The 15,101-nt window shown below is 37.2% G+C and overlaps 1 protein-coding gene across 1 annotated transcript in view; it reads right to left on the bottom strand.

Moving 5' to 3' along the window:
* Positions 1 to 15,101, bottom strand: part of Sema3e (semaphorin 3E) — a 251,694-nt gene that overhangs the window by 43,676 nt on the left and 192,917 nt on the right. The window contains exons 6-7 of the mRNA XM_042272920.2: positions 2,703 to 2,822; positions 1,463 to 1,605 (exon numbers count right to left, since the gene is read on the bottom strand). Coding sequence (XP_042128854.2) covers positions 1,463 to 1,605; positions 2,703 to 2,822 — 263 coding nt within the window. The remainder of the gene's footprint in view (positions 1 to 1,462; positions 1,606 to 2,702; positions 2,823 to 15,101) is intronic.

Here is a 15,101-nt window from a genome sequence, read left to right as displayed (position 1 = left end):
TGAAATGGGCGGATAGTTTTGTTGTTGTTGTTGTTGTATTTTGTGTGTGTGTGTGTGTGTGTGAACGTTTAGAAAAATCCTCAGATAACATTACAAATAATTCTCTCTCACTTCTCCCTTGCATTGCTTTAACAGGGGAGTGCTTTTTTGTAAAGATTATTTTAATTTTTAGTTTCATATGCGGAGAGGGGACACTGAACCCGTACATGAGCACCACGTGTGTGCTCGTGCTGCAGAAGCCAGAAGAGGTGTCTCATGCCCAGGGTTGGAGTCCCAGGTGGTCCTGAACTGTTCAATGTGGGTGCTGGGAACTGAAATGAGCTCCTCTTCAAGAACCACAAGTGCTCTTAGCTGCTAAGCTGTTTTACCAGCCCCTCAGTGTGGTACTTTATCCAAGCACTCTCAATATATTTTCTAGCTATTACACATATTAATGTGGATGTGTCTCCTAGATGAAGGACTGGCTTTATAATGTAGTAATCTTGCTTATTACTTGTTCATACATGCTATACTTGTCTCAGGAATTTGCATGGATCATATCTTTTCTCCCCTTGGAAAGAAAGTTTATGAAGCAAAGCATGGTGGCTAATATCTGTAATCCCTACACTTAGAGGTCAAAGGTCACTCTCAGCTGCATATGTGTATGTTTATACACTATGTGTGTTATTATTATTAAATATATTCCTAAATCGTACTGGTTTTGCTTTTGTTTTGTTTTGTTCTTTTACTATAGAACTGATCAACTGAATTCTTATACCCAGGTATATACAGGCCCAAATAGATAATGAACCTAATAAAAACTTGTTAAATCAAATTTTAAAATACTATCAAATTGGGCCAATGTGATGTCTCAGGTTAAGGCACCTGCAACAAAGCCAGAGGGTCTAAGTTCAATCCCCAGGACCCACATGATGGCAGAAGAGAACATACATCTAACATTCATGAACATGTGTGACATGTGTGAACCAGTAACATACATATACAGATATGCACACGTAAAAATGAGCAAATACATATAATATTTCAAAAATAGAACAAACTTCTATTCGGAAAGAAATGCTAACTGTACCAGTAATGTAACTGTAATGTAAAAGTAATGTAACTGTATTTCCTCACATGGCATTGAAAATGAGAAAACTCATCGAAGGCAAGCCTCTTTTACAGTGAAACTTCCATTAGGAATGAAGTTATAGATACGACATAGGAAGCTTGGTCTAGGAAAAATTGTGTTAAGAAAGTCTACAGAATACTTTAAAATATTTAAAGTGGAAAATTACTAGAGAACACAACGTCAGATAGGTAGGGAAGAGGTGTAGATTGTGGAAGAGTCCAGGGAGATGAATATGATCAAAGCATGCTGTCAGAAACTCTGAAAAGAACCAATAAGAAACACGTGTAGAACAGTGTAACAGAGGCCACTGTGAAGTGGGCAAGGGTAGAGACACAGACACGCCATCCTCACCACGCACAGCCGCCCCACGCGGGCATAGATCGTGTGGGCACTGTTCTCCGCTTCCAATGCCTTCTCAGTAAAAAAGAAGTACATTTTGTTGTCATCCCGGTCTTCATTATCAGGGATCATGTACGAACCTACAAATTTTGGTTCTAGGGACAAAATATAAATGAAAAAAAAATTATGTATGTAATGGTGTGATAACAAAGTCACCTTGATAAATTACTTATCACTAGGTTGTTAAAGTCTCATCAGTTTGTGTAAAAAGACAAACCATCTTGAAAGTTTTATAGAATTATTGAAAATTAGGTAACTTTCCTCATTTTTATGGCCGAATTAATAGACATTTAGAAAATGTAATTTAAACAGAAAACAATTTTAACAATGCATGTTGCAAGCCACGTGCATTTAATGACGGTACAAGCTGGAGGGATTATGAAAACAATCTCTATGAAGTTCTTCTTAATCCATATAAAATAAATGTACATGCAACTTCCATATTTAAGTTTAAAAGCATATTGTTATTTATTTTTAATTCATGTGTAACCTTATCCAATAAACCTCATGGAAGACCTCTTATTTTTAAAGTGAGAAGTTTAAGCTCTTGTGTTTAGAGTCTAAAGAGTCTGAGTAGGTGGCTTTCCATTGATGCAGTAGCAAGTGTTTTTAAAGATAACACATATGCATGCGGAAGCTTAAGCCCATGCTGAAAATGATGAAAACACTCACTATAACATGGTATTTTCACTTGTAGATCTACCAGTGTGCGACAAAATAGAAAACTTACTCGTGTGTGTGTGTGTGTGTGTGTGTGTGTGTGTGTGTGTGTGTCTGTGTGTAACTACAGTTATGTAGTATACAGAACTCTGGTTAGGGAATAACGAGCAATCCTCTTAAGGTTTGATTTGTCTCTAAAGTGCAACATGCCCATATTAAAACAAGCAAGGCCCACAATGACTGCAGCAGCAAGGACGCCTGTTGTGCGTCTTTACTTTTCATATATTCAATTTGCCTGTTTCATTTAGCTCTTGATATCTAAGGACGGCTGTAAATAAACTTACTGCATAATTAAGGCAAACCATTTTATATACGAAATGACAAACACATATCATACATATTTTGGACTCAAGAATGCGATAGTTACAAAGACCATTTTGTGTTTATATTTTCATTATCAAGACAGCAGACTCAGCTGCGGACCGCAGGCTTGTTTTCCACTCTGATTTCCAAGCCCTTGTCTAATTTCTACCTTTCAGCAGTCGCTCGTCGTCATGCTCCGTGCGAATATGGCCCAGCTTCCCCAGACTGCGGAAGATCGCCGAGTCTCTGCCCCAGTAGTCACTGTAGAGGCCAGTAAACAGTTCACTGCCTGCAGAGGTGCACAGGGAAAAATGAGTCAACGTCTACTTCTCAATCTGAAGATAGAGCAGAAGCCACCGTTACGTCACGCATACCACCTTAACACACATCCAACTTGAGGCTGGCAACAATGTTTTTAGGGGAAGAAGGGATGCAACCCCACGGCAGTGTGTCAAGTTCAGTTGGCCTCTTAGCTGTGAACTCAGCCTCGTTTCCTTTCTGAACAGGAATAGGAGCAACGCTCGCAGTCCTTAAGAGAAAGCTGCCACGGTGGGTGGGGCGGGGGCATAGTGGATGCTGAGACCTTCGCGGGGAGGGGTGGTGACACTGTGGATGATGAAACGGGGGTGGAGGGGCACTGCTGGATGCTCAGACCCATTTGGTGATGTAGCGGGGTTCATCTTGTTTTAGAAAATTTCTTTCAACCTTGATACCAACTGTGTTTTATCATTATCGCTGTATCACATAGTACAGTGGGTCAGTTAACTCAAGTGCTTCTTAGGTCAAATTTGTTGCCTTTAACATGATTTTACCACGGGAAGGACAAAGTCTGGCGACATGGCGTCTACTCCATTGGTTGTCTAATGTGTAAGTTTATGGCCAGTCAGAAGAGACTGACTGGTAAAAAGAGCTCAAGAGTCTGGAGTCAGAATGACCGACCTGAGCTGCAGCACCAGGAGAGGCCACAGGCTTAAAACCAGGTCCTGGGATTATTCAAATTTATGTAGGATCTTGAGAAATTACAATGTGTTTTTAGAGGAAGAAATAAAGACATTAGTAACTTAGGAGGAGAGGACAAAATTCTTTTTAAACAGATAGAAACTGTGAGGGCATAACCTGAGCTTCAGAAATGTTATCACCTATGAAGCATGGGGCCTTTGAATGCTCTTCTTTCCTGTAACTACAGAGTATAATTGGTGTGCATCAGTGGGCCCAGGAGGCCCGCTCGGGTAATGCCTGGCCTCGCTGTCCTGCTCTGTCTCTGATGAACCAGGAGTTCCTGGCAAAGAAGCAAATTGTCACAGTAGATCTCTGGAAATAGGAACCTCATTTAGAGTGGTCAACTTATTTCCTTAGTGTGTGCCCAGAACTCTAACTGGGTTTGAAAATAAATACAGAGATGATGATGCTTGAAAAAATACACTACTGTTTTTTTCTTTTGCAAATATATGCATATACAAGCAAGTGTGTGTTGACACAGGTGAGGCTGCAAATGTGTTTGTCAGTATGTGGAAGCTGGAGGTCAAATTTGAATGAGATCCCTCATGTATCTCCCTTCCTTCCTTCCTTCCTTCCTTCCTTCCTTCCTTCCTTCCTTCCTTCCTTCCTTCCTTCCTTCCTTCCTTCCTTCCTTCCTTTTTTCTTTCTGTCTTTCTTTTCTTGAGACATGTTCTTTCTCTGGGATCTGGAGCTCACTGATTCAGCTAGGCTAAATGGCTAATGAGCCCTATGGCCTCCCATCTCTGCTTCCTAGGCACCTGAATTAGAAAGAGTATGCCATGCTGGACTGTTTAGACACTGAGGATCAAACTGAGGTCCTCAAACTGGGGCGCAAGCCTTTATTAACTCTACCATCTCCTTAGGCCCTGCTGATGCTTTTCTGAATCCTGAAAATTCAGAATGTGTTCATATGTGCACACTTGTGATTTAAAGTCTTTCATATTAGAAAACTCACAATAATTGCATTTCTAATTTAACGTCACTTTATACCATCAGTTTTGGAATTAAGATGTTAATGCTACCATTATAAAAATTTGACCAAATAAATTAACTCAATTTAAGGAAATGGGAGATACTGCTTAAAACTTCATTTATTAGATTTGTTTCAGAATCTCTAAAGTTTTTTGTCTAACATAAAATCTTCAAAACTTTTTTTAAAAATTCAAATTATCACACACATTTGTATGGTATAAAGTTTGAAAAGTGTCAACTGAGTTATATAAAAGGTAATTTATAAAGATTTTTATTTCTAATATGAGCTAACTATTTAGTCTCAAAAATAATTGCTTTATTATACCAGTTAGAAATAGGTGAATGAGACATACATAAATCAAATGCACATTTTTAAAAGAAACATTTACAAATATTATTGAAATATACTAACTTTCATTTTTTGAAACTATCAAATATAAATGAGACATTTTTCTAGTTACAAAACCCACAATGGAGGTTTAAAAACTACATAGGATATAAGTAAATTAAGTGTCATCTTCGGACAAAAGGATTCACTGTTTTCTATAGTATGGTGATTTATTTTAAATTTCACATTTGCAGGCTGGATAGATAGCTTAGTTTTTAGGAGCACTGTCTACTTTTCCAGAGGACCCAGGTTCAATTCCCAGAACCCACATGACAGCTCACAACTGTCTGTTATTCCAGTTCCAGAGGACCTGACACCCGTGGCAAAACACCAATGCACATAAAAAAATCAATCAATCAATCAATACAGTTTCACATTTGCATTCTACAACAAAAGCAATATTTATTCATTGTTATGTAGTTAAATATTCAGTTTTCAACTAGGCAAACAAACATAATTTTCAAATGCTACTTTGAAACAGACTAAGTAGAAACTTATTGTGTGAAAATTAATTTGATTATTGTCTTTTTATTAACTCATCATTTTTTAGCCAGGACTTCAGTATTCCTGTGAAATTATTTTCTTGGCCTATATGCAGGACAATAATCAAAATCCACAATAGTTGGACAAGTATTGTAGGTAATAAAAGCAGCTCCCGAATCTAGCTGAGAACTTTCTTGTTAGGACCATGCTGTTCGTTCTTGATATATATTTATAAACTTGTCAAATTTGCTTTCGATAGAAGAGCAGCTATCTTTTCTCAAAATGGTACAGCATGTTTTGCTTTATTTTCAGGGGGACAACTGCTACTTTTCTGCAATTCTCTCTCTCTCTCTCTCTCTCTCTCTCTCTCTCTCTCTCTCTCTCTCTTTCTCTCTCTCTGTGTCTGTATCTATCTATCTATCTATCTATCTATCTATCTATCTATCTATCTATCACATCTTCCCACTTTTAATCCTTCTACCTCTCTCCCACATCCCTTCTCAAATTTATGTCATTTTCTTCTGTAATTATCATTGTTTTATATATGTGTATGCACATATGTGTGTATATGGCTTCTATTGAATACATTTATTATGGACCATATATTCATGAGTATAGGGCTGACCATTTGAGCATAGGCAATCTATCAGGGGACTCACCCTGCACAAAACTGGCTCCCTCTCCCTCAGTAGCCATCAACTGCTTATATCTAACCCTAGAACCTACAGCAATGATCAGCCCAACACAATACGTCCAACAGTGCAATAGTGGCACTAATATCTTGGGGATAATTAACAGCTGTCCAATTAGACTTGAGATCTGCTCAGTTGGAGGGAACTCATGCCTATAGCTGAAACCTAGGCAAGAACCTGTGGGCGGAGAGGTCACAGACCTTAGAGAGGAAAGTATTGTTACCATTTTGCTAAACTGACCTAGTATCTAGCAGTCTCCTAAATGCTCATCCTAGTCCCCATAGATCAGCGCAGCTCTCACCCCTCATCAAAAAAAATATCTTTCTGCCATGGACAGAGACTGTTATAGAAAGACATAACTGATCTAAGTGCAGAATTGGTGACTCTGAAGTGCCAATCCCCATTTGTGACATCTAGAAAGGATCAGAGAACATTCCAGAAACAGGGCAGAAAGATTATAAAAGCCAGAGAACACTGAAAACTGCTGTAAAATAAAACCTTCTGGACATGACAGTGATGTTGCGCATCCCTGAACTCTCTACAGCTATAGCAGCTTGGGGAAGAGCATCCCGACAGCACCCCAGTCAGCATCCTACCATGGATGCAGGAAGGGCTCCCCGTACTTCACTGGGAGAGTAGACCTTTTCATAAAGCAAGCAAGAAAGGGAAAAACAAATGAGCAGAATGTTCACAATCAGCAGATCAGGGTGAAAAGTGGCAAGTGTCCTGTTCACTCCTCTCAACTTGGCTTTCTCTTTGAACTTTCTCAAGAGAGCAAGTTTTAACAGTGTAGAGATCTGTTGTGTTCATATTATATATCAACATACAAAGACTGAGAGTTATGATACTCAGGAAATAACATAAAGACAAAGATATAGAATATTATTAAATTATAATTTGGTAAGTTTTATAAATACTTATACATATTTATGGATGGAGAAAAGAATTTTTGAGACAAATTCATTCAGTGGTTAACTATGTAAACCATTTCCTGAGATTCAGTCTGCCCTGTTTAAAGGGGCTTGAGAATCATAAGCTATTATTATGGAAATGCAATCTTCTTACTCCTGTCCACATATCTCACCTCAATTATCCCAATTTAGAGATTTGTTGCCAAGATCTGCCTCTTGATCTAGGCCGAACAATGCCCCTGTCAGCCAGTAGATGGCAGCCCTAGGACAGCAAATATGGCTTGTCTTGGCAGGTTGTCTGCTCCAAGATGATATATTTTCAGTTTTACCCAATTTCTCTTTTTGTAGTTAGATGAAAGAAAATACTTCATAAAAACTCAAATAACTAAATGTAAACTTTATTATTTAAACTTCAAAGGAGCTAGCCAGGTGTTAAACACCATAAGCTATGGAAACTGAACCAAATGTGTTTTGATCGGGCATGTTAGCTGTTCCTCAGAAGAAGTTTCTGCTTTCATGTATTATTTCAGTGTGGGAGAAAAAAAAATCAAGCTCTAATACATAGGTACTGTGTGCTTGGAAAACCATTTCACAAAGGAAAATAAAAGGAAGATAATACACTAACAATAAACACAAATAAATTAGAATTCAGCTTTAGGTACAATTAATACCTCATAGCAGTAATTAAATGAGTGAAACTATTCCATGTCACAGTAAAGAAAATAAGTATTTAAAGAAAATAAATATTTCCTTAAATAACACTTCTTTAAAATCATAACTATTTGGTGTCATTAAATTTTGAGTCAATAGTTGGCTAATTACTGGAATGAAACAATAACATCTAGATAAATCTTATTTCCCAGTTTTAAAAAGGAAAAAAATTCATATACATAGTAAAATTTAGGGTTTCAATGGTAAGTGCAGACACATCCATAGCCTTATATTTCTATGCACACAAATGTATTATCTTAGACAAAGTTTTAACTTGTTTCCAATCTATTTTGATGTTTTGAATAAAAACAAGGTGATGTTTGTGCCAAATAATGTTTTTAATTACTATAAAACTGGATTTGAATGATAAACAATGTTGTATTAATTTAAGGTAGCTAACTAGTTATAAATGAACATAAGATACATGTTTTCAGGGCATTTTTACAGGGGAATATAACTTATCACACTCAATAATAAGATTATAATTGAGATAACTCTGCACTGGAAACAAGCTGTGCCCAGCTCTGAATCTTCCACTTGACCCTGAGAAAACTGCCATTGTCTTAAAGTACTGGTTCCCTATGGAAACGAAGGAGTCTCATCACTGCTCACTTTACTTCTCTTTGTATGGCTACTGCCCAGTTCCTCACAGAGACTTCCATAGCCACTGTTTTCACCATGGAGACCCTGCTTACCTAAAATACATCAATATCATCTTGCTGTGTTTCTATTGGCTCTTTACGTACTTGACATTATACCCTACTAAAATATGGGTTACTGAAGATGCTCAATAAGCATTTATTGAATCAATGGACAGCTAATTAATTAGTAGTCAAATGTAGCTAGGCAGCCCTTCTGGTGTTAAAGATGCTGTGAAATATAATAGAAAGTACTCAGAATAAGATTGAATTTATTTTTACATTTACCTTTAAAGATGTAAATATTTTGACCATTTCATCCACAAGTGCCATATTTACATCATTCTCATCTTTTTGGCTCCAGCCTCAAATCCTCTGTGCCTCTCCTCAAATTCATAGATTAAGTTTTTGAATAATTGCAGGGAAAAACTATCAATTGATAGGAACCTACCAGGCATTTATATAAATGAAGGCATCCTTGAATTTTTATTTTTATTTTAATACTAACAATAATTAAGAACACTAAATAACATTATTATTAATATGACATTAATGATAACTTTATAATTATAAATCATAAATCTATAGATTCCATTTTTTCTAGCATTTGCCTACAGTAGTTGCAGCCTCAAGGCCCTGCTTCTATCACAAGGCTGTGTATATAATAAACTGCTTCCAAGAAAGAAGAAAAAATGATTATTCTGAGTTATATAAAAAAGTTAACAAACCACCCTAAGTTAATTTCAAGGTAAAATATGCAATAAACACTTCTATATAGCTTCATTTATATAATGGTATTCTATTTACAGTTTTAATTAAACATAATACACTTCCAGTATTTTAGGAAACTCATCAAGCATTTAGTTAATAATTATATATTCTCTGAATTTTTATTCACTCTGTAGGAATACATATATTAACTTGATAGTATGAGCAATTCACAATAATTATTTGTAACCTTCTTATTTTATTTTACTCAAATGTTTCTCCTATTTATGTTATGCATGCATGTTCTAGGATTTATAATAATATTAAATGCATCTGCTTTGTGAGTAAGTGAGTGTCCATACTAAAAGGACCCATAAACAGTGTGATGTCATTAGGTAGCTAGTCGTTCAGGCACTTTGCTCTCTTGTCTTGCCAGTTGACTAGCTTTAATCATTAATGTTGAAGAGGTGGTTTCTGGGGCAAAAACATAAAAGAAAAGTGTGTTCATTTGCTGACATAAATGACCATAGCTGTATTTTCTTAGTGGCCAACCAGTGACATCAATCAATACAGTCATGGTCAATTAAATTCCTAAGGGACATGATGGGAACCCAAGCTTGGAAAGCAGGGATATTTTTAGGGAGACACTGAGTGTTTCTTTCCCCTTTTCTTTCATTTGAGGAAATAATTATAATATAAGTGAAGTATTCAAATAGCTCCTTGGAGACCCGCAGTCATGGCCAGACGCTGCAGTAAGCATGTAGACAGTAGGCATTTTGCCAATGTGAGGGAGCAGCAGTCATGAATAAGATATTCTTTAGGGATGGCAAACTGGAAAGCGAGTTACTTGAAGTCTGTTTCTATGCAATTGGGGTGAATTTAAGAAATGAATATTCATTCCTAGCTGCTCTTGATATAAATATACTCATTTCAGGAGAAATGATTATTTATTCTTAAATGCGTTGCCACTAACAACTGGAAACAATCACTTATATTTTCCTGGTATGCTCTTCAATTATTTTCTGTTCAATCAATATTTATGTTTAATTCATAGAACTGGTAATTGCGTATATATTCCCAAATAACCATTTTTTTAAACCAAAGTTCACAAAAAATTCTAATGTTCATAGACTTTGTAGTTTTATTCACTGAAAAACTCACATGGGATCATAGATGCCTAAAAATTTTATTTTGAAAGTATCTTAAAACTTATTATTGCGTATGCGGTGTGTGTGTGTGTGTGTGTGTGTGTGTGTGTGTGTGTGTGTACATGGGAATGGGAATGGGAGTGTATGCCTCATTTGGAGATTGGAGGACATTTCTCCTACTGTGGGATCCACAAATCAAACTAAGGTCACCAGGCTTGTGTTGCAAGCACTGAACCTGCTAAACCATCTTGCCAGCCCCAAAGTAAAATTCTCTCTCTTTTTTTTTTTTTTTAAATATTTATTTATTATGTATACAGTATTCTGTCTGCATGTGTCCCTGCAGGCCAGAAGAGGGCACCAGATATCATTACAGATGGTTGTGAGCCACCATGTGGTTGCTGGGAATTGAACTCAGGACCTTTGGAAGAACAGTCTGTGCTCTTAACCACTGAGCCATCTCTCCAGCCCCCCCCCAAAGTAAAATTCTTAATGGTGGCTATTTACTGAAATCAAATACTAAGTCTTTAACTTGTATCCCTAAGAATGTCTCTAATAAGAGTTAGCACATTCGGAGCTGGGAAGATGGCTCTGTGGGTTAGAGCAGTTGCCAGGCAGGCATGAGGACAGTAGTTTGGATCCTTGGCACCCATGCAAAAAGCTCCGTGTCCACACACATGCCTCATGAACCAGAGCTGTGAAGAATGGCGACCAGTCTAACTCCAGGTAAATGAGAAATTCTCTGTCAAAGGAATAAAGTGGAAAATGTTAAAGAAGAACAACCAATCCTCCTCTGGTGCTACACATATGGGAAGAGGTGCACGTGCACACACACACACACACACACACACACACACACACACAGAGAGAGAGAGAGAGAGAGAGGGGAGAGAGAGAGAGAGAGAGAGAGAGAGAGGATCCAAAGTAAATTTTCAAAAGAAACGCTGACACAGCAAAGTGGTTTCTCTAAACACTTTCTCCTTTCATCTTGCTATAGTGTAAGCATTTCTAGTGTAAGAGAATTACAATACACCAGAAATTCTAACAAAATTAATCGGAAAATAAAGTATAAAAACTTCAGTACCCATAGGATTGAAGAGAAAGTAGAAGACAGCTAGCCTAAGGTATATTTCATCACACTTAACAGATGAAAAGAGAGAAAATATATGACACGAAAATAGTTCATGAGTTTTGATTCCACAGACCCCCAAGTAACATGCTCCCTGTTTTATCTTACTAAACAAGTCGGTGCTAAGCTCCTCTGGCTATTAGAGGGCCCCAAGGAAGTGAAATGGGGTTTAGTACAAATCTCAGGGTATCCTCGGCTTTTAAAGCTAGGGAATACTTAGCAGTTATTAAAACAGCTTTAATCGAATATTTGTGAGTACCCCAGGGGAGGAAATGGGCTAAATACAAACATAAAGAAAATTGTACTTGAGGCATAAGCGTCTACATGTTGCCCCAAAACAAATCAGGTCTCGGTGACATTGGAGGAGGAAAGTGTACTAATGTTTGACCTCCGTTTGATTGGCTTCTGATCATGGGGAATATGCCTCCATACAACTATCACTTTGATCTCAAATTCTTTTTAACATAGAAGCTGTTACCATTTCATTCTAAATTAGATATAAATTTAATAAAAGCATGCATATTGAGTTCTTTTACTTATTAAATAATATTATTCAGCTTCACTCCAGAGAATCTTAAATAATGTAAATTATTTAACTGAAATTATAATTGAATCCAAAGTTAAGAAATAAACAGTCATGTTGGCTCACACTAATCCCAGAACTTGGGAGGCAGAGACACAGGTGGGTCTATGTGAGTTTGAGGCCAGAGTGGTCGACATATCAGCTTCCAGGGCTGGCCAGGGCCAAATAATGAGACTCTGTCTCAGTAAATAAGGTTAAGAAATACAATAAAATATTTGCTGTTTTGGAAGAATGTTTGAGTTGGGGAGTGGAAACACGGAGTAGAGGAGGGAAGATAGGCAGGGGAAATAACACTGGAGGCCATCTGAAGACGTCATTGAAAGCTTCTGCTGGAGACGCTCCCATGTATGTACAGAGCATGTGCATCCATTGGTGGTTATGCGAGTATGCACAAGGCCTGTGCAAGCTCAAGGCAGACACAATCCCAGCATGGAGGGAAGAGGAGGACAGGAAGTCACACCCCTAGAGGAGGAGGTATTGATGATTGATCACTTCCCAGTAGAAGATCACATATCCAAAAGTATATGGGCAACACCAACTGGACTTAATAGAGACTAAAAAAGGGGGGCAAACTTGGGTGGTTTGAGGGGGGACTGTGTTCTGGGAGGAGTTGGGGGAGGGTGAATATAATCAAAACACACTGTGTGAAATTAATCAAAGAACTAATAAAAAACACATTTTTTTCTTCTTTGAGGCCTCAGAGTCTTATGAATATTGCTATCAATGTGAGTGTTTTCTCATTAATCTAGTCTTCATGGGAACAGGTATTTTAATTTGTGTGACATACAATGAACAAAGACACAAAGAATAATGATGAAAAGATGGTCAGTCATCTTTGTGGGAGGTCTTGTTTTAGCCCATGAGAATAGAACATAATGTCTATAAAATATCACATTGATACATCCTTCCCTGTCAGAGTAGGAAACATTAAACTTGCCAAATTCCAACTCAGGTAGTTCCATTTTCCAGCTAGCTTTTCTAGTACTTTTTCAACTGAGTGAATTATTTTAACTTCCTATCATGTAAAGAACTGTGGCTCACATTATCAGGTTTCCAGTCCAGTGGCTACAGCTTTTCCACAGTGAGTAAACAATTTCTCCAAAGTACTTTGGGATGAGAGAGAATGGACAAATATGAAGAATTATATTTTCATTTCTCTATAACTTTTGTGTTTAGCTTGGAGAGCCATTTTTTTTTATTTGATTTCTCTTCTGAATAAATAAAACAGCCCACAGATGGCAAGCACCTCACATTTCAGCACAGGGGGATTCAATCTAGTAGTTCAATGAAATGCACTTGGCAATGTCCATCCAGTAATTTTCCCCCTTACTTCAGCTTTAAATTCCAGATTCCATGAATAAACAAGCTCCAGGAAGACTGAGTCTGCCGTGACATAGAGAGCTATGGAAATGACTACTTTCACCATTTAAACAAAAGGTTTAAATGATCTGTTCTCTTCCAAAAGTTTGTGGATTTCACTGTACAGGAATTCATACTATGTAATATCCAAACTCCAATATCTTTCTAATAAGGAAAATATCTCAAAATTTGATTTTTGTTTGCCAAAGTTTCTCAGTCTGTACTCCATCCAGACATTCAGTTTATCAAATGTATGCATTTTAATTCAGATCCTGCCAATTTCTGTGGAATGTCTAGCAATTATGGATATAGTATTCACCAAGAATGTCATTACTAATGTTGTGATTACTACTGTTTAAACTGTTTTAACAGTTCTATTTTTATATTTAAGGTCTCTTCATACTACACACACACACACACACACACACACACACACACACACACATACACACACACTACATCTTATGCACCGATTTATAGAGGAGCTAAAATATTTTAAAATAGTCATTTTATTTTAAATTATTTATCTTTAAAAGTGCATATTTAGCCAAGTCAACTTACTCTGTGACATTCTCATTTTATAACGTTTTGAATTATAATGCTATGTCAAAGTTTACATGATCCAGAACCATGATCCAGACAGGGAAGTGTGGTGAGCAGAACACAAGACCCATCAAAATATGGGCAAACTTGAAGAAAATGGATTCCCCAGTGTACTCTCTGACTTAAACACAGCATATTTTACCTTTTTTAACCTTAATTTTAGTCTTATGTGTCTGCATGTGTGTGTTTATGTGGGTGCAGTGGCTGTGGAGGCCAGAAGAGGGCGTCATTACATTAATGACTGAGGCTGGCTTTAGAGAAGGTTATGGGACAAGGGAAATTGAACCTCTCTGCTCTGCAAGAGTAGCCAGTGCTCTTAAACTCCAAGCCTCCAGCCCTTCAGTGTACATTTTAATTAAACATCAGCAAAGTAGTAAATTTTTCAGTTTACTTAGAATATGGTCTCTACAACTTGTAGTTCCTCCTTTCTTCAAAGAGAAATGATCATTGATGAACAATTATATCGTAATAATAGTATCTTGTGCATAGAGACCCTCTGAGTTTCTCAATACTGAGAACACAGAAACACTCTTAGCACACTTGTTAGGTATCAAGAATTGCTTTCATTGATTTTAAATGTAGAAAGTCTCATGTACTCATATTGCCACAGTTCAGAAGTACTTCAACAATCACATTATTTCCAATTCTAACTAATACAGAAAAGCACGCTTCTTTATTGTGGCAAGATAGCACTTTGGACAACTCACATTTAATTAACCTGAATTAAACTGACAATGTGGTCTTACTGCATTGTTCCAGTGCAGGAATTGAATGCTAGTCTGAGCTGGCCAGCCTCTATAGTATATATTCTAGCTTAAGAAGAATTTAGATGAATGGACGTGAGGTGGCTCAGCAGTTAATGTGCTTGCCTCCAAACCTGATGTCCTGAGCTAGTCCTTAGCGTCCACATGGTGGAAGGAGAGACTTGAGGCCTGTGTTTTGTACTCTGGCCTCTGCACATACGCACGCACACGTGCACACACACACATACACACACACACACAATCATTGTTTCACATATTCACACTTTTGTTTTTCATTTGAGACATAAGTACTTATGGCATCTGTAGTTATTTTAGAGTCAAATTACCAAAGATAGCATAACTTGAAATCCAGTGTCATTTCTCTAGATATCACCTGTTAGATTGGGCAAGGCAACGTGTATAAAGAAATGTCAAAGAATGTACTGAAGTTGAAAAATACATTTCAAATCACCATAGCTACCACCTGATGTCTGTGACAAAGAT

The sequence above is a fragment of the Peromyscus maniculatus genome, chromosome 3 (genome assembly GCF_049852395.1).
Source record: "Peromyscus maniculatus bairdii isolate BWxNUB_F1_BW_parent chromosome 3, HU_Pman_BW_mat_3.1, whole genome shotgun sequence".
Lineage (NCBI taxonomy): Eukaryota > Metazoa > Chordata > Mammalia > Rodentia > Cricetidae > Peromyscus > Peromyscus maniculatus.
The sequence above is the reverse complement of the archived record's forward strand: the minus strand, read 5'-3'. Positions and strand labels throughout refer to the sequence as shown.